The sequence below is a fragment of the Sesamum indicum genome, linkage group LG11, assembly GCF_026168435.1.
Source record: "Sesamum indicum cultivar Baizhima isolate 11 linkage group LG11, ASM2616843v1, whole genome shotgun sequence".
NCBI lineage: Eukaryota > Viridiplantae > Streptophyta > Magnoliopsida > Lamiales > Pedaliaceae > Sesamum > Sesamum indicum.
The window spans coordinates 8,972,791-8,998,133 of NC_142667.1; the positions used below are offsets into that span (position 1 = coordinate 8,972,791).

Sequence of the window (25,343 nt, forward strand, 5' to 3'; positions counted from 1 at the left end):
CCCTATTCGGGACAAAAGTTTGGGTTACCCAAAAGAAACCCCAACCAAATCATGATAAGGGTAAATTTTTTTTTTCACAAAATGAAGTAAAAATTGGAAAATGTAAATATCCAAGAAGAAGACTGTTTCCAGAAGGCAACAAAGGCCAACAGTCAGAAAGTAAGAAGGCCAGCCAGCAATCATAGGGTCGACAAGCCATTATGACCAATAGCTGAAAAGAACGCGATGATGACGAATGCGGTGTCGTCATCCGAAAGAGACAAGGTGAAGACGAACACAATAACATTAATCTGGGTTTGAAGTCCACGGACGCCTATAAATCAGGAAGCAATGAAGCAGATGAAAATCATCAGAAATATTCTCCAACTCTTCAAAGCATCATACTTTGAGTGTTAGATCTTTGTAATTTTTCGAATTCTTAGTTTATGAGGGTTTTCGTAACGAGTCAAGTCCTCTATCCTATGAGAGACTAAACAGTTGTCTCCTTCAACGGAAGAAATAATATCTATGTAATATTTCATATATTTCTTCAATAAAAGTAAGGCTTCTGTTCAATTTTGTTGTCCGAAATTCTATTAAATTTCTATATTATAGTGTCTTCAATGCCCTAAGGTAGGAAAGGAAATAGAGTTGTGCTACTTGTTGTTGAAAGAGCCAAGTACCTATAAACCATCTGTTGCGGTAGTGTAGTTGGAGGAAGTCTGTAAAACTGAGGACTTGGACCGGGAACAAGGTGGTAAAAAAATATACGAATTTACGAGGGATTAATTTATTTAGAAAGCATGTTGGGCCTATCTTGGAGCATGTAGTGGACTATGGTCAATTTTTCACTAGAAGGTTAAAGTGATCATAAAATGGGCTGAAGGACCAAAATCATGAACATTGGAAAGATATAAGACCAAAATTACCATCTCGAAAGATAGAGGATCAAAATTGTCAACCGCTTATAGATACAAGACAAAAATTGCAATATTGCCTTATTTCTTATACGTGAGATTTATTTGTGGGATTATATTTTATGAATTTTTCATTGTTTTCAGCAAACGATATAAATTAATTGGAATAGAAGATGCAATCAAATTTAAATAAAAAATCCAATCTATATATTATTGAATCTGCACGAAGACAGGAAACAAACTTACAAATCAAACTTCAGATACACTAGCCAACTAGAACAACTCAAACACTAGGTTGGATCTTCTACTCCACATCCTATTGTATCTTCTATTTCAATCAATATGTACATGTCATGTGTCCAAAAACTATATTATCTATTTATTTAGAAAAAGATTTTATAACATTCATTAATTTATATATTAAATGTAATAGGCGATGTGATAGGATTTGATATCGAAAATCCAATCGGCTTAAACACAATCTTCATCATCTACATACGCAACGTAAACCGTATACTCAAGGACACCATAATTCGTATCAACATCGTATGAATACGTATTCGAAATAGCGTATCCACGGGCCATACGGAAAACACCTGTTCCACCAACGACCGGCAGCTCGCGGTTCTTTCTGTCCAAAGGGTTCCTCCCCACAATACAAAGAGTGCTCCCTTTGTATTTCCCACACGTAAAATACAGGTTGAGGCTCATAGTGAGAGCTGCTTTGTCCAGGTCCGAGGAAGTGATCATGCCCTGAGCCCGGCCCAACTTCTCCGAGTCGGGATAAGGCTCGGCCGTTATCAGATCGTCAACGACTCTGACCTGGCCGAAAGACGTGGTGGAGTTGGCGGTGATGGAGGAGCGCGCCACCTCCAAGACGGTGGGGCTGGAGCCGCCCAGGGCGTCCTGGACGAAGAAGTGGAGTTTGGCCACCTTTTGCTTTGCTTGCAAGAGTCTTGTGAACCTCTGTTCTTCGGCCTCGGGAGATTGGCTGCCGCTGATGTCTCCATTCAGATGAATTATATCAAGCATTGCCATATCCTCGTAATTCCCTTTTCTATGTTGTTTCCTCTCAATGTTTCAGACGTCGTGTTGTACTAAAACAAACGTATACGAAGGGCCTAATTTTTATATATATATAGAAGAAACGAGACCAGCCCACTTGCAGATGTGCTGAGATATGATCATTACAACCTCTCCATTATTACACGGTAGTTTTAATTCGACTTGGGTTTATTTATTTCCATTCTCTCTCTCTCTCATTTTGGATATTTACATAGGGAAAAAATGCAAGCAACTTTCTTGTGATATTGTAAATGAGTAAATTATCTCTTTATGAAAAATAAATAGTAATTATCTTTTTATATTTTTTAAAATACAATAATTTTTCCTCATAATTTTTAAAATGAAGCCATTTACCTCCCTGTACAAGGAGGTAAATTGCTTCATTTTAAAAAATATAGGGGGTAAAGTACTATATTTTTTTTATAGGAAAATAATGTGCTCATTTTCAATATCACAGGAGGATAAATTATTATTCACCCTATTTATATATATATATATATATATATATCCAATAATATAAAAATAAAAAGATCTCCACATTTACAAACAACTGTCAATAACAGGTTACTCCATATTTTTGTAAACACAAAAGTAGCATTCAATTTATTTAATTTTTTAAATTTTACATAAACTAATAAGTTGATTTTCTTTTATTTCTTTTTGTCTTTTTAATGTAATATATAGATTTATATATTTTACTATTATTTATAACGATGTTCTATAATGACTAAGATATATAATTTAAGGACTGGAAGAAATTTGCGTTAGAATTCAGGTAGTAAGGATATTTTATTACACTTTTATATCTTATTTGTGTTAGACTAATGTGATTAATAAGAGTTTTCTTTTAAATCTAAAAAATATAATTATATTGTATTATATATAATTAAAAAGTAAGATAATATATGCGTATGTGGATTTAACATCAATACGTAATACGAAAATGTGATAAAAAATTCTTTATTGAATTCAAGACCTCTCCAATGGTTAATGTACAGATACTCCATTATATTTTTATATCACACATTGATGTACACAAATGTGCGATTAACATGTATTTCTTTAAATTAAAAATATAATCAAATTAGATTATAATGTGAAAATCGTGGTAAAAAGTCTTTTAATCACTTTAGAGTTGTATAAAAATATTACACTATACGTATTATTTATATCAATCCACATAAATTATAGTGATATTTAGTCATATTTTTTTATTTTTTTTAAAACCAAAAATACGTGTCTATGACACATTGATGTGATTCATCTATGAAACCAAAATGTTGAATATCTTCATTGAAATTAGGATTGTACATATATATATATAGGCAAAAATGCAAGCAACTCCTTGTAGTATCGTAAATGAGTAAATTACCCCCTTATGAAAAAAGAAATAGCAATTTATCTCCCTATATTTTTTAAAATAAACAATTTATGCCTCTATAATTTTTAAAATGAAGCAATTTACCTCCCTATATAAGGAGGTAAATTGCTTCATTTTAAAAAGTATAAGGGGGTAAATTGTTATATTTTTTTCATAGGGGGATAACATGCTCATTTTCAATATCACAGGGGGTAAATTATTATTCACCATATATATATATATATATATATATAGATATATATAAAAGTAGGGTTGTATGTGTTTTAAAAAATGTGATAGGAAACCCTTCACCTACTATAATAAATATAAAATTTAATTATGGTTAAATTTTATGATTTAAAATTAATAGTCGTAATAAAAAGTCATTGATCACGGTTACACAATGGCTATTGACTGTGATTTTTGCGGGTGTGGCTAATACATTCATAATAGCTAAAGGCTCATAGCCATGACAAAAATAATTTTCATAATAAATAAGTTAAATTTTTGTATCTATTTTTATTTAATTATGATAAATAATAATTATTTACCATAATTTGAATTTATAGCAATAAAATGATAATCAATACTATTTTTTTTTTCTAGTGACCTCACCTCCAGCAAATGGGAGTAGTAACACCAATTCAACCTTTGGCTTTGGTAGCTCGAATTGGGTGTAGTTGGATTCAAACAAATGAAAGAGCGAGGAAATTATATCTATAGTTAATTAGTGTACGTATAGTCTAAAAAAACTAATAATTTATATAATCAATTTGATGATATTTTTTTATGTAATCAGATGAGATTGATCAGATCTGATATGTACAGGAATTTTATGTAGTGCCACTAGATGCAGACTAAGTACTTTTTTTTAATAGGACTTTTCATTAAGACTAATTTTATATGTCCTTAACCACATTTTAATTTTGTTTAAAATATACGATTATACTTTTTCTCAGAAAAAATTAAAATCACACTTGCATCCCTTTTGAAATTGTCCATTTACACCTGACCCCCTTCTTTTAGGATTTGGACGAAAAATGCTGAAGTTAGCAAAAATTACATTTAGTACTCTCAAGTATTTTTTGCACTTATAAAGGGATAAATGTAATATATATAGGGAGTAAGGTTAATGTTATTATATTTTTTCCCCTTATAAGTATAAAATTATATTATAGTAATGTTGAACGAGGGACAAAATTGAAAATTTATGTACTTTTTTTTTGTTAACATCAGCATTTTTCGTCCAGATTCTAACAAGAAGAACAAGTGTAAATAGTGAATTTTTTTTTTTTTAAAAAGTGTAATTTTATATTTTTAGAGGGGTCTAAATGTAATTAACAAAAAAAATGTATATAAAATTGGCATTGACTTGTAACTTAAATAACTTCTTGTTTGTCTCTTAGTCATTAATTAGATTATCGTTTATTTAGCAGTTAAATGTGAACATGAAGATCTTATAATAACATTTACACACATTATGTAATAAATAATAGCAATTGTGCATAATTTTCTATGTTGACATTGCAAATGTGAAATGTGTAAATATTTAAATTATGTGTATAGTGTCAATGACAATGCAAACACTGCCGCGTAGATATGATAGTGTTTTGGCAAAAGAATATGTACACAATTGTACTTACTATCCTGTATATAAGGGGAGCAAAACAAAAACTTATGATGTAGGAACGACAAATTTAAAATTTTAAACTAATAAATTTTGATAATTGTAGGATTTCAGCCATTAAAATTTTATAAGTAGCCAAAACATGATGTGTTGGTTTATATATATTTTTTATTTATAATATATTATTTATTATATGCACGCATGGATGACGACCAGTCGTGTGATACATTTAAGGCATGGAGGCCAAACCAGATAACATTTAAGAGCCGCCACTTCAGCTCTGAAGAACTAATCTCCCAAGCGGACCATTTCCTTCTTGTGCACCACCTGACCAGGTCGAGGAAGTGCAAATGGAGAGAGGTGTTATTAGGTGACAACGATCGATGATGGCTAGAGCGGTCAAAATAAATTTTGACAGGGATATTTTTTGAGAAATAGCAACTACGGGGCGGTCTATATAATCAAAAATAGAAAGGAGTCATGCGTGAGACTGCAACAAGATGCACTTGTGGAGCTGGTTGAATTGGACACGACGGAGGGCACGAGACGGTGGTAGGGCAGGAAGATTGTGATGAAGGTGATTGCCTTTCGCACATTCGAAAGTTGAACTCGAGAACTACAATCGATTGGAATGGGGAAGGCAATGCAGCGGAAGATGCCCTCAACAATCGATTGATGCAACAATAATAGATTATTTGCCTTAGCATTCAATTGGTTGTTATTGTGGAAATTAAAGAGAATGCTCTCAAAGACGGAAGCCATTGAAGATTGCTCTAAAAATATTTTCTTTCTATGTATATGGAAAGTGAGCACAATAAGTTTAAATAGCATAGACCCTAAAATATCTCATACTCTACTTCGGCTAAAGAGTGTGATACCGTGGATTACTTCTTAGTCTTCTAGGAAACAAGTGTCGGACCTAGAAAAATGCAGTAGCTAGTAAGAGAATGACGAGAGCCAGTGCAGGCGGCCCAATCTGAAGCACAGTAAACCTAGAGACAAAGATTACTAGAAGAAGAATAAAATAAGCCTTTCGAGGGAGATCCCATCAAATAGCGCACGAGATGTAAAGTTGCGTCCATATGTTGCTAACAAGGAGCTTGAACAAACTGGCTAAGCTGTTGAGCCGTAAGTGAGATTCTGGCCTAGTGAAACCCAGATACAAACAGTCGTCCAACCAAACGCCTATATGGTTTAGGGTCAAGAAGAATGGCATCACTATGGGAGGAAAGTTTAAAGACTTATGGGTAAAGGAGTATTGGCAGAGCGAACACGATCCAATCCAACATATGGATAATGTTAAGGACATATTTAGTTTGAGTGACAACATTTCCCAAGTCAGAACAAGCAATTTCCAAACCAAGGAAATATTTGGCATCACCAATATCTTTAATGGTAAACAAATTATCCAAGTGATGTAGGTCGCTCAAAATTAGGATTTCCGGATTGGGGTCGCTAGGTCGAATAGCTGGGTCGTGATCGCTGACTCCCTCTTTTAAGCTACCTGGAGTGGATCCTGAGAACACAACAAACGTCAGATTAGCCGAGAAGCCCTCGACGATGGCCCTCCGATGCTTAAGTTAAAAAAGGTGGGGTCGAAAATAAGATAATGGGATCGAACTAGAACATAAATTGGCGGTAAAAGTAGGTGATAAAGCGTACTTGAAATACCATAAATGAGGGTATTTATACTGGTACGATACCCTCTGTATACGTTACACGTGGCTCCAGTGAAGGCGCGCCACGTCACCCTCTGTCGGACCTGCAACCGCCGCTGCTGCAACTGCACAGTGGGTCCCGTCATGCGCAGTCATAGGTGCAGTCATTGGGTACAGTAATTATGCTGAAAATAGGGGGCATTTCGGTAATTGTGTAATTCTCCTCATCATTACTCCCTTCTTTACAGATTTAGGCGATCCAAGCTGCATGATCGCTTTGATTTTCTCTGGATTTGCCTCAATGCCTCGTTCGCTGACCATGTAACCCAGAAACTTGCCACCCCGCACCCCGAAGGTGCATTTGGACGGGTTCAGCTTCATGCCATAAGATCGCATGATATCGAAAGTTGTTCGCAAATTTGTTAGGTGGTCATCCTCCTTCTTACTTTTGACCAGCATGTCATCCACATACACTTCCATCGTGCTCCCAATATGATCCTTAAACATGCAGTTAACCAGCCTTTGGTAGGTCGCTCCAGCGTTCTTCAGCCCGAATGGCATCACATCATAACAATACACTCCCTTTTCGGTCACGAACGCAGTATTTTCAGCATCTTCCTTGGCCATGAAAATTTGATGGTAGCCTTGGTAAGCGTCCATCATGCTAAAGAGCGCACATCCTGCCGTCGAGTTCACCAGCAAATCAATCCTTGGCAGCGGGTATGGATCCTTAGGACATGCCTTATTAAGGTCCGTGTAGTCCGTGCACATCCTCCATTTTCCTGCTGCTTTTGGGACCACCACAACATTTGATAGCCAGGTCGTGTACTGGATTTCTCGAACAAACCCAGCACGCAACAACTTGGCGACCTCCTCTTCGATTATCTTATTCCTCTCGATCCCAAAAACCCTCTTCTTCTGCTTCACTGGTTTAACCTGCGGATCAACATTTAATCTATGAACAATAATCTCAAGATTGATACCTTGAAAATCGGATGGACTCCACGCGAATATGTCATTATTACTCCGCAGAAAGTCGATCATCATCGTCTCCATTTCTGCAGTCATTTGCGACCCAATACGGGTCGTTTTTTGAAAGTTCCCAGAGATCAACTCAACCTCCTTGTACTCTCCCGACGGTTCAATCCTCTCCATCTTTCCTCGCTTAGCCGCCTCTCGGTTTGTTTCCTCCTTCCTTTTTTCTTTCTTCGACTCTCCCTGCTTCACAGCAAGATTGTAGCACTGCCTCGCTGTTAGTTGGTCGCACTTGACCTCGCCGATTCCCTGTGGTGTCGGAAACTTCATCTTCAGATGAAAGGTGGACACCACTGCTCGAAATTTGTTCAATCCTGGTCGTCCCAACACAATATTATACGCAAATGGGCTATCGACGACCAGGAATGAAACCATGCATGTCTTCCTCTTGGGTTCCCTCCCCCAGCGACACGGGCAGCTCAAGTACACCTTCTGGGATGACCTTTTCGTTACCTCCGAACCCGACTAGGGGTGTTCGTACAAGCTTCAGTCTTACATCTCCCAGATCCATCTTCCTGAGGACATCAGTAAAAATAATGTCAACGGAACTACCATTATCAATTAACACCTTATGTACCTGGTAGTTCGCAATGTCCATTTTTATGACCATAGGGTCATTTTGTTCAACCACTTCAGAACTTAAATCCTCATCTCCGAAGACGATGCTCTCCTGCTTCTCCACATGCATCATCAGCTCACCATGCTTCCACCTATTTTCTCTAGCGTATCTTTTCCTTGCTCTACCCGAGTCCCCACTTGTGGGACCCCCGGAGATAGTGTGAATAACGCCCTTAGTGGGAGCATTGTCTCGAGCTCCGCTCGCTCCCGCTTCATCCCTCTGGAGCCTTTCCCGACTCCGCGACCTACTGCGATCTTGCGGTTCTGCCATCCTGTCGATCAAATGCTTGAAATACCCTTGTCTTATCAGCCGTTCGATCTCGTCCTTTAGTTGGTAGCAATCTTCCGTGTTATGCCCTCTATCCTTGTGGAACCTGCAATATTTATTAGAGTTCCTTTTGGTCCGGGTATCACGCATCTTCTCTGGTCGCTGCAGTAGGCCCTCGTTTTCGACCATCATCATCACCTTCTCTCTAGTGGTCGTTAGTGGGGTGTACCTGTGGTATCGGGGCACGTAAGGTCCCTTCCGCTCACGATCTCCTTCCGCTCGTTGTTTTCCTTCCCGCGATCTTTCTCCCCTCATCCTGGCCGGATCTCTGGACCAATAATTATCCTTCATGGCGTTCATTTCTTCTTCATCGATATATTTTTGGGCCATCTCCATCAACTGCTCCGTCCCCGTAGGCGGGTCACGTGCCAACGCCGATGCAAAAGGGCTTTTTTGCAGGCCATGAATTAAAATGCTCACCATCATGTCGATTCTCAAATCTTGTACCTCCAACACTTCGTTATTGAATCGCCCCATGAAAGTTTTCAGCGTTTCGTCCTCCCGCTGTCGGATCGTGAACAGGTGGGTCGCCGATCTCTTTGCTTTTCTCTTACTGGCAAAATGAAAAGAAAACTTGTGAATTAACTGCTCATAAGAATCAATAGTTCCACTACCTAAGCTTGTGAACCACTCCTGAGCTTTGCCCTTCAGCGTAGTGACGAATAGTTTTGCCTTGATCGGATCGATTTGACCATAAAGATTCATCACCAGGTCGAAGGCAGCGACATGCTCCCTTGGGTCCTTACTTCCGTCATACTTGGGCAAGTCCGGGAATCAGAAATTATTATCGACCACTTCCAGCAAAATTCGATTAGTGAAGGGCGAGCTCCTATTCTGCGACACTAATTCTCCCCTCTTCTTCAGTTCCTCGATTTGTTTTTCCAATTGCTCGATCTGCTTTCCAACACTGTCCACCTCCTCCCGTGAGATAGCTGGCTGTCTCGCGGCGGTTTTCCTGCTAACCACTGTTCTTTTACTGGTTACCTCATTGGATAAGGTTCTCTCGGGACCTCTTTCAGGTGCCCTCAAGGTCTCTCTTCTCTGCTCCGCCTCCATCTCTTGGAACAGCTGCCGTTTAACCCCTTCTCTAGCAGGGGTCACCGTCCTGCGCTCATATTCAACAATGGCCTTCCTGCTCGCTTCATCTATCATGTGCTGTAATTCTTCTCTCGTCATTTGTATCATCCTCTCATCTCCTTTCCTTGGAGTCTCTTCTGCTGGTTGATCCCGTCTTGATGACCCTTTCATTTTCAATTTGTTCTCAAATTTCCCACAGACGGCGCCAAATGATGTTGGTCGCTCAAAATTAGGATTTTCGGATCGGGGTCGCTAGGTCGAATAGCTGGGTCGTGATCGCTGACTCCCTCTTTTAAGCTACCTGGAGTGGATCCTGAGAACACAACAAACGTCAGATTAGCCGAGAAGCCCTCGACGATGGCCCTCCGATGCTTAAGTTAGAAAAGGTGGGGTCGAAAATAAGATAATGGGATCGAACTAGAACATAAATTGGCGGTAAAAGTAGGTGATAAAGCGTACTTGAAATACCATAAATGAGGGTATTTATACTGGTACGATACCCTCTGTATACGTTACACGTGGCTCCAGTGAAGGCGCGCCACGTCACCCTCTGTCGGACCTGCAACCGCCGCTGCTGCAACTGCACAGTGGGTCCCGTCATGCGCAGTCATAGGTGCAGTCATTGGGTACAGTAATTATGCTGAAAATAGGGGGGCATTTCGGTAATTGTGTAATTCTCCTCATCACCCTGTATTTCTTGGCCTCCTATATCAAAGCAAGAAAAGGTCCACAAACGAGAACATCGTCCACATAGATAAAGAGGATGAGCAAATCAGATCCATGACCCTTGACAAATAAGCAATGGTCATGATAGGACTGAAGAAGTCCAAAATCCAACAACTTTCTAGTAAACTCCTAGTTCCACTTTCGGGATGCTTACTTTAAACTATATAAAGAACGTTTGAGCTTGCAAACTTGCCTTGGTTGCTCCTCACAACCCTCAGCTATGGTCATGTAGATGTCCTCAATCTAAATAGCCATGGAGGAATGCATTGTTGATATCAAGTTGATGAATGACCCAATCAAAAGTAGTAGCAATAAGAAGCCTAATAGTAACACATTTAGCCACCCGAGAAAAACTCTCCGTGTAATCCACGCTCTCCACCTGATTGTCTCCCTTAGCAATAAGGCAAGCCTTGTAACGAGCAACAGTTCCATCTGAGTTAAGCTTCACTTTGTACACCCACTTGAACCCGATGGCTTTCTTCCCCAAAAGGAGATTAGTCAACTCCCAAGTTCTTGTCTTTCAAAGCATCAAATTCCTCCTTCATGGCCTGTTTCCACTCTTCTTGGGTGCACACTTGAGAGTAAAATCTGGTCTTGCATTGTAAAATAAGCATCCAAGAAAGCAATATATGTGGGAGTAAAACATGAAGTAGGAATGATATGATTATCAATGGTGCTGGAGTTCCAACTAAAATCAGCCATCCAGGTTGGAGGATAAGATGTTCTATGAGATCTGCGAGGAGAGTTGGGAAGTAGAGGAGGATCAGGTGAAGGAGAGGATGGAGGAGGAAGCACAAAATCTATCTGAAGGGAAGGAGTATGAGGAGCCGCAGAATCGTCAGCAATGGGGGAAACTAATGGCATAGGGCAATGAGGAGTATTTGTAGTATGAATAGATTTGTAAGTAAATATGTCTTCATGAAATTTGACATCCCTAGATATAAGAAGTGTTCTTCTCAAGAGGTCATAGAGTTTATAAGCCTTTTGGGCTGGTGCATAACCAAGCATGATACACTTAAAAGCCCGAACATCAAACTTGAACTTGTTGGGACTGATGTTGGAGGCAGAACAAAGACATCTAAAAACTCGCGTATAAGCATAGAAAGGGGGCTTTTGATGGAGTAATTCATAGTGTGATTTCCACTCAAGGACTAGGGATGATAATGTATTAATGATGTATGTGGTTGTAAGTATGGAATCTGCCCAAAAACATCTAGGCAACTGAGACTCAAGGATGAGGGACCTAGCAACATGGAGAAGGTGTTTATGTTTCCGTTCCATAACCCCATTCTGTTGAGGGTGTAGACACACAATTTCTAGTGTATAATTCCATGACATCTGAAAAAAGATTGACAAGCATCACAAAAAACTCAGACTCATTGTCAATCCTAATACTTTTAATTTTGATATTCAATTGAGTTAGAACATGTAAATGGAAGGAAAAAAGAATAGATGTGGTTTGAAATTTACGCATCATGAGATTTGTCTATACAAAAGTGCAAGTCAATTACATAATGTGATTTACTATATCATACTCATTACAGATTACAAATTGAATCAAAGGAAATATTTAGTCTTTGTAATAGTGTTGTTGGAGAAAATAGTGGCTGTCAAAGATGTATAGCTTTCCTATTTGATTGTCTATTGCCAAGACAGCTTTAGTCTTCAGGTCCTGTAATAGACGCAAAGAGTCAAGAAATCTGAAGTAAACAAGCAAGGACTTACAGATTGGGCTTACAAAGAGTAAAGGGTAAAATGCATACTGCCCCCTGTGATATGAGTAATATGCAAAATATCCCTTTGTGAAAAAAATATATCAAATTACCTCTTTGTGTTATTAAAATTGAAGCTATTTACTTCCTTAGAGGGAGGTGTGTAATGCACCCGCCCCTCTCGCGATTGGACGTGATTTTTTTAAAAAAAAGAAAAATTATTTTTATATAATATTATATATATAATGTATTAATAATCATAATGTATAAATATTTATTAAATAAAAAATACTAATTTTTATATAAAATATATGATTTTTTTAATAATATATACCTTTTTATTTAAAAATAAAAAGAAAAACATCACCCCACCCCCTTCACCGGCCACCGCCGCCCCCTCCCCCTCCCCCTTCCCCCTGCCACTGACCTTGCCCCTGCCCCCTTCCCCTCCCACTTATATAAATTATAAGTGTATTCAACAGATACCGATCAATTTAACAATCCCTCAATAAATAATTTTTATATGTTAAAAAATTTACATTTAATCTAATAAAATAAATTTTATTTTTATCAATATATTATATTAAATCAAATTAAAGACACCACCATCATTTCAAATTTAATAAACTGCAACTTTTGTGGACACAACCAAAGGAAAAAAGAAAAAGTAAAATTTCTAGCCGTTACAACCTTAAAATACCAATTCACTGAAAGAGTAATATCTCTATGATTACATAGCTACGGCTCTCAACTCACTTGTTTGAAACTTAATTATATAATATGTTAGTAAAAAGAATATTTATCTTATTGGGGGTAAATGTAAATTTCTTGTACGATGAAATATATTTACGGAGGGCGTGCTACATTCATCTTACCAGAGAAGTCCTTTTCAACATGCATTCGGAGGATTACAAACTCTATTTATAGGTGTACTTAACCTATCTTTAGAAAAAATCTTTATCCCGACATTTAATTGGAGGACTACAATCTTTATGGCTCGATCTCAAATGGTCTTATTCCATTTATTCCTTACAAGTGATACCAGATATAATTTATCTAAGAGGAATCATTATCACACCATATATTGATAGAAAAGCAGTGCACAAGCTGTCATTCTAATCCTTTAGAAATGGGGTTCAGAGGGTCTCATGAACAAAATGGTCATAAAAGGCTTGTATCTTGTATACATTGTAAATTCGGTTTACGCTCAATTGGGCTACTAAGAATGGTCATTTGTGCAGGCTTATGTGTGTACTCAACAAATACAGCCTCAACATGTATAACCGAAGACGTTTTATAAAATTAAACCAGAGATGACATCACATAGCCAAATAAAATATTAGAGCAATAAGATGTGCTCATAAGGCCCAAAAGCTCACAAAAATTGACTTATGTGTGTTACTCAAAAGCATTCGTTCATTCAAAACAATTATCAAGACAATCAAAACTTTTAATGGTATTATATTTTAAATTATTGCGTATTTAACTTTAATTAGTTCGAAACTTGTTACATTTATTACTTAAAAACTTCATCTATGTATATTCGTAAATTATTGTGTATTTAATTTTAATTATTTAGATAATCTATTACTTTTAGCCAATGAAAAAGTTTTAGTTCTTACTTTTTGTTAGTCTAAATGTTTTGTTTTTATTATAAGTATTATAAAGCGCTAGCAACAGCACTTTTAATTTTGATTTTAAAAGTAGTAATTTAAATATTATTTTATAAAATTGTCAGTAATAATTTAATTTAAAAATAATTTTAAAAAAATCAAAATCGTAACATAATCCTTGATGCACTTCGCGAAACATCTGAATTTCAGACTGACTTGTCTTTATCAATCAACAAACTTTCGAGAAGAGCTCTCATTTTTCTGAGGAGTTTGGTGGCGAAGCTCGTCGAACATTCCACGAAGAGTTTAATAAAATATATTTGTTTAACAATTAATGATTCATAATTATGCACCTAATCATTATTACAACGTGGCACTAAAAACGTGCAAGTCAAACCTGAGCAGCTGATTACGAATTAACCAAAATTTCGACTCAAGAAATTATGTATTTGTTTTTTAATGGTAAAAATTTTGATCGTATATAGGGTTACGTAATGATATATGAAATTTATTAAAATACCCCTAAAATTCTATATAATTTAAGAATTGATCAAGATTCACGTCTCGCTTAGTCAGATCGTATCGGTTCGACTTTGATTTGAATATGTGTATGTACGGACACATGAGAATTATAAGGTGATTTTTAATCAATTATTCACGTTATAGTTGGAAAATGTTCATAAATATAACCATCCATACCTTAGGTATAACTTTTATTGTCCTAAATACTTTTACAATCTTTATATTTTTATCTTTACAACCTTGCTAAGTTAAGCATCAAAATATATAATCGAAACATTCCTAGTGTTATTCTCACATGTTCCTTTTTTCACGAGGCACAGCATCCGATCTCCAATTTACTAGAACATTCTTGGAGTATTCTGGTAATAGATTTCACCTAAAACATATTTTTCAATATAGATTTCATGTAAAAAGATCTAACTGCTACGAAGTGTTCATTTTCTCAAAGTTCGTTGAGGTACTTCAACTTTACCATTGTAGCCCCACCAATGTGTTAGTAAAGTCGTTCCAATAATATTCACTTCATCAAGCATTATGAGCCGACGGCAAATTTAATATACTTAAAGAAATTCAAACTCGTGACATTCAAATAAAAAATCAGACACTTTACAACCAAAAATTCAAATTTAGATGAAATTCACAATGAGAGCAAAAAAGCAAATGGCTTTTATTTCACTCCAAAAAAGTGAGAAAAAAGAATATGACTTGTGAACCCTTTTTACTTTATTTTTTCATCACTATCTAACTTTATAAAAAGATTAAGAAAAAGCATCCAAGAAAAGAAAGCTAATCTTAAAATTGAAGGCTCATTAAAATAATAACCTTATATATATATATATATATATATATATATATCGAAAAAAATGCGATCAATTCTCTTGTGATATCGCAAATGAGCAAATTACCTCCTTATGAGAAAATAAATAGCGATTTACTTTCCTGTATTTTTTAAAATACAACAATTTACCTCCTATGATTTTTAAAATGAAGTAATTTACCTCCCTATATTTTAAAAAGTACAGGGGTAAATTGTAATTTTTTTCATAGGGGGGAAATATGCTCATTTTCAATATCACATGGGGGTAAATTGCGACTTTTTTTTCATATGAGGGTAATGTGCTCATTTTCAATATCACAGGGGATAAATTATTATTCACCCAACATATACATGCAATTTTTAATTTTCCAATATAATAGTTATATATATATATATATTGCATGAAATTCTATGGGCATAGAATACAAGTAAAAATAATAAGTTACAAAATCCTAAAATTCTATGAAATGCCACACAATTTAAGTACCCAGCCAACGTCAGAAAAATAATAATAATTAGTGTGTTTGAAATATGTGTGAATAATTAATTACTGTAAAATTTAAAATATATATAAAATATTTTTAAAAATATATAACTCTATCTGTACAAATAAAAAATATTAAAAAAGATATTATAAAAGAGTGAGAGAAGAAAAAATAAAATTAATAGTTGAGAAGTGTTAGGGAAAAAAATTGAGTGACCAAAAAAATAAAAAATACCAAAATGGTACTCTTCTATTATGAAAAGAGGATAGATCATAGATACATAATAGAAATGGTTCCAATTGCTTTTGTTTTTACGGTACGACTAAACTTTAGAGAAAATTATACGTTAAACAGTAGTAAAAATACTTTTTGAAGCTGATAAATGCTTCATAAACGGCTGCAAACACCCACAATAATTACAATAACTAACATTCTATGCTGATTGTAATTCTTTTTACTATAATACTTTTTACATAATCATTCGTAAAATTATTAAAAAATATCGTATCAATACGTGAATACCTAAATATGTTGTTTGATTTATTTATGCACTTAAATAAAATTTAATCAGAGTAGAAATTTCGATATTTGTTAATAATTTCATCATTGTAATTTCGTTTTCTCGACCCACTGCTCCATATTTCTGTCTCACTTTATTTCTTATTCATTCCTTAGACCATAATTGTTTCTTTTAATAAATTTTATTTTTTTCTTCATTTTGTATTACATATATTTTTATATGTTGGTGGGGCTGCGTTGGAAAATTAATTATTAAATAATTATTACTAACAATTAAAATATTATTGGTAAGTAATAATTTTAATTTATTTTTATTGTAATACTTTTTATTATTAATAATTATTACAAAACAAAGCTCAAACTCGGGTCCTTTATCACTCACTCCTCCACACAAGAGAGCACAAAATCCCTTTGCGGTTCTTGCAGGCACAAAACCACGAAAAATTCTCCAAATCGATTGCAAACTTTATCTTCACACAGTCAGGAAAATTCAACCTCAGCCCTTTTCTCCATTGTCTCAAAATCTCTTTCGAATCCCATAAAAGAGATCGTCTCTAATATATAAAGATCGTCCTTTTTGACTGATCTCTTCTCTTGATTTTTCAAGCTGAGATGCTGCACTTGTTCTTCGCGGTGGCGTTTTCCGCGGCCCCTCTGATTCTTTACGTCCCCCCAATCAGAAGCTTGAATCTTTTCTTGGAGGCCGTACAGGATATGTGGAGGGAGACGAGTGTTCATACTGTTAGGGTTTATCCTCGTTTAAGGTACGCTTGTAGGAGGATCTTGAATTGTATGCTGTGTAATACTACTTAGGCGGATTTTGTTGAAGATTCAGAGGTTTGGATGGAACCCACGTAGAATGAAAGAAACCTTGTGAATAGTTTTGCTCCTTTTTTTTTTTTTTTTAGTGTTCTTGAACTTGTGGTGGTGTTGGAAAATAGATGGTTTTTGTTGTAAGAGTTTAGGGAATAATAAATGGAAGAGTGAGATTTTGTACTGTTTCTTTAGTAGATTTGATCACATGAAATAAAATTTCATTTTTTTATATATATAATGTCCCCCCTTTTGCATTCATTTTTACAGAGCTTATGCCTATCAGCAACTTTTTTTTTTTTCCTTTTTCTTGTTTGTTATCTTGGGGGATTACAGTCCTTTCTGAAAAGGGTTGGATGATTTTGGCCTATTTGGGATGCTATATTACAAGTCTCTGCAGTTAGGATCCATATTTAAAAGGTTTCTCATTCTTGTAATGGGGGCTTTTGGAATTTGGAGAAGAGACAAAATTGACCGAGGAAGGAGGCCGGAGGGAATGGTAAGGGAACTTCATCTATGGATTTGCACTTGCTAGCCTATGATAATTTGTTGAAAATTCAACATACTTGCCCAAATTGTTGATGTGCAATTGAATATCTCTCCAAAATGTGCAGCTTTCAAGCTTCTTGTTCTAGTTTCTTTTCATGACTTTGATTGTTCAACATCAATGAATGGAACTCCCCAGTTGTGTTCATGTACAGTTTGTTTGTGGGTCATTTTTTGTACCTTTAGAGCTATTTCGGAAATTGCTTACCAAAGGAAAGAACCTAGTCTTTGACTCTTTTTCAGAAATCAAATGTAAGCTGCCAAATTTTGCTGAAGAAAATTACACTTTTTGGAGGAGGAGAAACATCTTTGATAATTTTCTTCCTTCCTTTTGTCTGCAGGCAGAAATAGATTTTGGTTTCTCATGATTTGCATTCCCTCCAACATTATATAATGGAATTGTAACATAAATTCAGAAAGGAGGCATTCTCATTTATTGACTGGAAGTTGCTTGAATATAGCACAGTACATATCTTTATTCGTCAACATTTTGTTTTCTAAGTAACAAACAAATGAATCAAGAAATAATGAGACAATGGAATTGTATAAAAAATGAAAGAATGAAAGAGTTGACTATATATATATATGCAAAGTTTCTCTATGGCTGATTTGTTGTATCTGTTGATTTAACTTGAGAGAGTGCACGGCTTTAGGAACCAGAAAACGTCCAACGATCTTGCTTCTTTTTCAGCAGCCTCTCCTCCATGGTTGCTGGTCTTCTCCTCTCTTTCAACCCTATTCACCACCTCCTTGTTCATCTGTTTCAGCTCCTGCAGAATCCCTCTCTCCTGATTCTTCCAGTCATGTGAATCAATCAGTAAACAATGCCAGTCAGCATCTTGTACTTAAATGTGGCAAAAAGTGATGATTGGAGCACAAATGTCCGGGAATGATAGACATGCAGTTCACTATTGACATGCTTCCTGCAACAGTGTTGCTTTTTATAACACGGTATCTATCAAGAATCAGCATCTTCCTCCTGATTTAACTATTGTCAATGTGTTCAAGGCTTTGGTTACTAGACCATGAATTGGTTTTTGGCTTCCGACCATGAGAATTCAACTAACAAACAGTGTCTGTTTTATGCCCTCCAGCACATGCAAATAAACCCCAGCATGAAAAAGAAAGTGCCTTCTCACCTAGAGCACCTTACAACAGACATGTTTTTCCCTCTTTACTAGAATTCAGTGGTTAAGGAGAGAGTAGCTAGTTACTATATTTGTCCATAACAAAACAATTACTTAGCTAAATTGTGTGCTTAGCTAAATTGTGTGATCAATCTGTTAAGGAACTCGTACATACCAGAGGTCTGGGCCTGAAAGGCTTAGGTGTCGTTGATTTCAGAGGTATTTGTCCATAACAAAACAATTACTTAGCTAAATTGTGTGATCAATCCGTTAAGGAACTTGTACATACCAGAGGTCTGGGCCTGAAAGGCTTAGGTGTCGTTGATTTCAGAGGTCCGCGATTGGCAGAGAAACACTGTGGAGTGGGAGGACAAGTCCGGATTTGCAACAAGCCCTCTGCTCCTTCTTGGTGCTTAATGTTCTTCACATCAACAGAAATTGGAGTGTTCTCTGCATCATCATTTCTTCTGCATGGACGAATACAAGTTCACATTACAATACACTGAAATTTATTCATTTCTTCACAGAATTTGTTTGCTACATGCTGAACTAAACACTAGGAATCCAGAGATATTCTGCAGTCAGAAAAAATAGGGAAAGAGAAACTTTACTTTTTCCTTCTCTGTTGCCCCTTGGAGCCACTTAACTCGATTGCTTCACTTTTCACTTTAGGCAACTCTAGCAATGGTTTCCTTTCCTTTTCTTTATCATTCAAAACCCCTAAATTTTCATCACTATGATCTTTACCCTGATGCTTTTCCACATTGTTTCTGTCCACATCAACTGCGGTCTCCTTATCTCTTGTTCTAGTTGCGATCTTCTTCAACTCGTTGCAAAACTCTGCAACCTTGTTTAGTAAATCCCCACCTGAGAACAAATTCCTTGCTGACAAAGTACTTCTCAGCTTTGGTGTTTGTTCCTTCTTCGTCATAGTCTCCTTTATTTGTTTCTTCTCTGTGCTTGATTTGAGTGCCCCTTTTCCAAGTTTAGCTTTGTGAATTAGAGGAGTTGAGAAATTGGGGTCTTGATTTTCGCCATCTTCGACCACCCTATGATAGTTTGTGTCCTTGATCGTCGCAAAAGGTTGATTTATCCCTCTCTTCTTCAGTGTTGCATCTCTGTAATTACGAATGATCAAGTACGGATTAGAAACGATAAAGAGGATAAAAACTTTCAGTCCGGTGCTGGAAATTTCGTCAAATACCTCTTGTTTCTGTCACCGAATGGAGGGATATCGGATACACTAACTGATCTTTGCAGCTGCAGTGCAAGTTGAAAACAAATGAGCAACAGCAGGATAAAACCAAATATCGTTTTAAATATCAGGAATCAAGAACTACAATTTCAGCCACATCTTAACAAACGACACAATCTCTTTAGTCTGGGAAATAAAGCAAAAGTGTGTAGTTAGTGAAAACGAGTAACTGGATGAAAATATTAACAGAAGTAGGAAAATACAAGAATACAGATTTCCCATCAATTCAGTTTGTCGAAGAAAAGAGTTAATTCCCAAGTACAGCTTCAAATCGAATGAAATTTTGACGGCCTTTAGTTCAACACTTCCTGTATCAGATGCTTGAACACAAGCAGAGTCTTTGAAGGAGTGAGAAACAAAAACAGATTATCGAAATGTAAAAATGAATGCTAAGGGAATGAACTTTTTGTGTAACATTCAGTAACTTCATCAATTCAACTATCTACAAGCAGCATTAGGATTCGCTTCAAATCAGTATATAAAACCTAGAAAAAGCTTGAGAATCACATAATGACCATACCAACATCATGATTTCCGGAATTTCTAAATTTTCTTGGAAAACAGAAATCAAGAACAGGGAAGCAACAGAAACCTTAGAATTCGAAGTGGGCGTCCTCAGCTTCTCATTCAGGAAATCTTCAGCCGTCTTTGGGTGGTCACAATCTACACAGCAAGAAAAAGATTACCCCAAACGAATTAAAAATGAAAACCCATCCCTCTCAAGAAACAACCAAGAAAATCAAAATCAATATCGGCATCTGGGCAGGTGCGAAGTGTGTTTTCACTTACTGGGTCGGCAGAACCAGGCCTCATCATCAACGGGGTCATCCGGGGCGGAGAAATCTACCCATTTAGGCGCATTGATGTACTCATACAACTCGTCTTCCACAAATCTTGTATCTATACTCTTCCAATCAATTACTGCCACCTCCATTCAGATTATACCTGTGAAGAAGCTCAATTTCTCTGCTGCTCAAACGCAAATACGAAAATGTGTATTCACAATCTCTTTGAAAATCCCTGATTACAGAATGATTACAGAGCAGTATTTAGAGGTAGAGAGAGAGAGAGAGGAACGTGAGAGACTTGAGAGACGACGCAGTGGACCGTTGATGAGGGGTGAGGGCCCTTTCTTATTTATTTCCGACTGTTATTTACCTTTTCGACCGTTAGGGGATTAACTTTCACATTTATTTTGAGAGTTACACTTTGTACGTTACGTCAGCACCTGTGCCTCAGGGTTAGATCTGGAATTCAATCAAATATTTTTACTGTTGCGGAGAAGGAATTTTCTGTTCAACTTTTTCTTTTTTTTTTTAAAGTAAATTACAACAAGTGTCGTAACGTTTAATATACGCAATAATACCCTCAAGCCTCGTTGCTTGAAATTATAAATACGTCCTGATCTTTGATAAAATTAAGTAATCGTTGAATAGACGTAAAAAATTGTAACTTTGCTCTTATTGTATTTTGTTAGAAATAAATCAATATATATATATATATATAAAGAACGTTGTGGATGAAAAAAATTAGAAAATTTGTAAAAAAAATATTATTAACATAGTTCATAAAAAATTTCAAGATTTTTTTTTAAAAATAAGTAAAATTATAATTCTTGGTCCACAAGGGTATTTTGATCAGTTTACTAGTAAAAAAAATAAATAAAAATCTAACAGGGACTAATGGAATGAACTAATTGTTAGACGACCGTTAAAATTATAGGAATTTTGATTATTTTTCAAACAACGAGTGTGTACTTGTATTATTTTAAATTTCAGAAGAATTCGTTATAATTTACCCTTATTTTTAATTTACTAGGAAGTATGGCATGTGTTGCATATGTAAAATATATATTTGGAGGTGAATTTGTCACTTATTTACTAAAAAGAAATAATAATCTTATTTATATTTCTATCATTTTAAAAAGATTGATAGTAAGTGTTTTAATTGACAAGGAAATTATTTAAGTCTATTATTTGTTGTTCACTTTTAAATTTAATTGATATTATTAAAAAAGTAATAATTTTTAAAATTAAGTTTTTGTATTTCGTATTTACTAATCATTATATTTCATATCTTGTACTTGAACAAAATTACGCGAAAATAAAATATAATAAAATGATTAATATTATAGTAAAATTAATTAGTAAAATCCCTTGTTTTGGAATTTTATAAAAAGTTACATTTTAATAAAATTGATCAAGTTTTATTTGTAATTTTTTATGACTATTTTTTTATTTTTTTAATTCAATTTTAGTTGTTATATTGTCTTTGTGTATGTTATGTTTTATTTTTTAGTACCATATCTTGATGCCTTTTACTTCTAAATTTATTGATGTGAAATGATTTTAGATTGATCATTTATTAACTATTGTTAATAAAAATTTACTCTAACTAGACATATCCATAGTTTCAATATTTATATTGCAAGGTCCTATAGGGTGGAAGTTGGGCTGAGCTGCATTTGAGCTCGACTCGAGCTTGATCTATATGCTTCGTGTTTGCGAGCTCACACCTATTATTTTTTATTTTTTATTTATAAATATTATTTAAGTACATATTTAATATTATATCAAGTTTATATTAAAAAAATTCATCATATATTAGAATTATTAGTCAATATATCACTTATTTTAATTTTATATAATTATAAAATATAGTATTTTTATTTATATTGTTTGAAAACACACTTAAGCAACAATTTAGTAAGTTTTGATACTTTTTTGTAACTAAATATTTAAAATTCACCATAAATTAGAATTATTAGTTAATATATGATGTTTTAGTTTTAGATGATATCAAATATGGTGTTTTAATTTATATTATCTAAAAGTCAAGCTTAATGAATAATTTAATATATTTCTATAATTTGTTTATAAATAACTTTTTAATATAATGCATATAAATTTTATCGTTATAATTTTTAATATCCACTATAACGAAAGTAGCAAGGGAACGTCATCACCTCTTCACTAGGACCTCAATAATAATACTTTAGGAGCTCATTGTCCTTGTAGTTCAACTCGAGATAAACCTGCACATTCATATATTATACCAGCGGTACTCCATCCAGACGTCATCCATAGGCAGGTAGGTTGTCCACAATCTACATCAACATCGCCCGCATAATGAATGCCTTGTTTGTGGCATTGTCGTACATTCGAACACTCACATGCCACAATTGCAACAGCTTTTCGCTCAACGGCTTCAAGGACACACCAATCAGATGCTTCGGACTAGAATGACCAGGGATTACCATTGTAAGATACATGTACTCAAAACTCATGCACATATTCGGGGGGAGATTGTACAGTGTAATGATAACGGGGCAATATCAATAAGTACGACCGCATTGCCCATGCAGCGGAAAACCGTCTGTGCAAACGTCCAGCCGAATATTACACGGCTCTTCTACAAAATCGGGATACGTCAGGTCAAAATGCTTCCAACCACTCATCAGAAGGATGACACATTGAGCTATCCTCCGTTTAATGTGTGGCATGTCACGTCATGTGCTCCGTAGTTGCTCTTGAAGCATACAACCTCTGTAGACGGGGAGTAAACAATAAGTACCTAAGAACAGCAGACGAAGACTTCTTGCGGCAGAGGTATCTCTCCCTGTGTCGAGTTGTACCTAGCATCTCTATAAAACTTCTAGTATTCCAAATCGTCGTACATCCTTCCATTACAACATGCATTCATTATCACATGCATCAATCTTCTCAACAGGTAAACCCAAATCCTCTATCAACTTCTTCGTACTGTAGAAATCTCTCGGCAGGGTGTATCGGGGGGCCAATATTTTATTAGCCCACTGAGATATTCGATTATGATTGCTCAGAAATATGGTTATCCGCTTTGATATTCACCAACTCAACAATAGATGCTAATTGAGATTTGGTGCAACCGTTCTACAATGGCTGATCAGCAGCATGCATTACATCGTAAAACTGGTCTGCCAACCTTAATAGATAATCATAGGGGCCACCACCTTAATAATATGAACTAGGACCGGCATCAGTAGGGCGGGACCTCCTACCAAATAACCCGGCCCTACTGCATCAAAAACCATCCTCTATGCCAATCCATCTGTTGTTTATTACCCCAGTGTGAATAATTACCTCCTCATGAGCAGTTGGGATTTTGTTCCTCTTGCACTTGAGGGGCAGTCACAGCATCGAAGTACTCCTACATCCTCTCATCGCCATACAAAGTTCAATTATAATATTCTGACATAAATCCTCGCATACACAAGTGATAACTGACATCATTGGATGTTTTGAACTGTGTTTTTGCACTTCCGACTCCATTCATATACTGACACTTGGCGCATTCTATAAAAGTCTTAACTCGATCCTCAAACTCCAGTGTAAGACCTGCCCTCCCTTGAGATTCTTATCATACATCCATCTACTCAGTTGTAATAACATGATGATATATCACTGCATATTTACACGTATATATATAAATATATAATTCGACCTATAAATTTTATAAATATTACATTATACTAAACCAATACATAACATATAAGATCAAAAAATCATAAAACTAAAATAAGTAAACTATAAATTTAATTAACAAAAGGGTTAAATAAGTCGTTGTTGCCTGATCAACCAACTCAAGAGATCATCAATTGCCGATCCAAAAACTAAGTAATAATCTACTTGATCAAGTGTATATGCACAAAAATCAGAGAGATATTGAGAGTGTATGCGGTTAATAAGCAACTCTACAACAAATAAAAATAAAATGAAAACAACTTACAACACATACGTATATAATCTATTTTGTACCAGTTATTGTAACGGCCTTTGAAATGAAAAAAATAACCGTTGAAAAAATAGTTGTTAAAAAAATATAGCCGTTATAATGCCAACATTTGGAAAGGCTTTTGTAATATTATCTGGTAAAAAAAGTCATCCATATACACACGATTTTTGCACCTTTCAACATACACTCTCTCACTCAGAAATAATTACAAAAAGTGTTACACATTGTAACAACCAATATCTTGTAACGACGTTACGGATGTATTAATATTGTAATGGCTCCTTAAACAGTTTAGGTTGTTACAAATAACTTAAATTGTTATCAGCACTGACATGACGTCATAACATCCTAACTGTTACAAATACGTAACAAAAGCCGTGCATTTTGAAACGGCCTTGTGGTAGTTCCAAAGAAGCCGTTACAAATTTCGCATTTTTTGTAGTATATATATGAATTTTACTGTTATATTTAATATCCACTACAACAAAATACATTTGTTGGTTATCTTAATCCTATATTTATTTAATGTATATAAATAAATATATTACTTATCTCTATATTTATTAAATAAATCGATCAATCAAGTAATTCATTAAAATTAAAATTAGAAATAAAAAAGAAAAGCTGAAAAGGTAGTAAATATGCAATGTGAGAATTGCCTATTAGATTTGAGTTTTTATTTAGATTTTTAAATGGTGTATTCCGCATGGTATAATAGTCCATATTTTTAAAATTTGAATATTTTAGAAAAAAAATTAATTGAACTTGAAC

At 35.2% G+C, this 25,343-nt stretch overlaps 3 protein-coding genes and 1 pseudogene across 4 annotated transcripts; 1 reads left to right on the top strand and 3 right to left on the bottom strand.

Annotated features, from left to right (window-relative positions):
* Nucleotides 1–1,080: 1,080 nt before the first annotated feature.
* On the bottom strand, nt 1,081–2,002 carry LOC105173803 (dirigent protein 21 pseudogene; annotated as a pseudogene).
* A 5,988-nt stretch (nt 2,003–7,990) lies between these two features.
* LOC105173805 (uncharacterized) lies at nt 7,991–9,292 on the bottom strand. Its single transcript, XM_011095683.1, has one exon. It carries the CDS (start codon nt 9,290–9,292, stop codon nt 7,991–7,993), a length of 1,302 nt encoding a protein of 433 aa, XP_011093985.1.
* Nucleotides 9,293–16,422: 7,130 nt separating this feature from the next.
* LOC148785079 (uncharacterized) lies at nt 16,423–17,112 on the top strand. The gene has a single exon (XM_088875148.1). It carries the CDS (start codon nt 16,671–16,673, stop codon nt 16,869–16,871), a length of 201 nt encoding a protein of 66 aa, XP_088731274.1. The 5' UTR covers nt 16,423–16,670; the 3' UTR covers nt 16,872–17,112.
* A 716-nt stretch (nt 17,113–17,828) lies between these two features.
* On the bottom strand, nt 17,829–20,925 carry LOC105173465 (interferon-activable protein). Of its 2 annotated transcripts, none has more exons than XM_011095206.3 (6): nt 20,589–20,925; nt 20,392–20,462; nt 19,749–19,804; nt 19,156–19,662; nt 18,834–19,011; nt 17,829–18,205 (listed from the first exon to the last, which is right to left on the bottom strand). In XM_011095206.3, exons 1-6 carry the CDS (start codon nt 20,731–20,733, stop codon nt 18,044–18,046), a joined length of 1,119 nt encoding a protein of 372 aa, XP_011093508.1. In that variant the 5' UTR covers nt 20,734–20,925; the 3' UTR covers nt 17,829–18,043. The 2 variants fall into 2 exon arrangements, with proteins under 2 accessions (XP_011093508.1, XP_011093507.1); XM_011095205.3 differs by having other exon boundaries at nt 17,829–18,211; nt 20,589–20,924.
* Between the last annotated feature and the right edge of the window lie 4,418 nt (nt 20,926–25,343).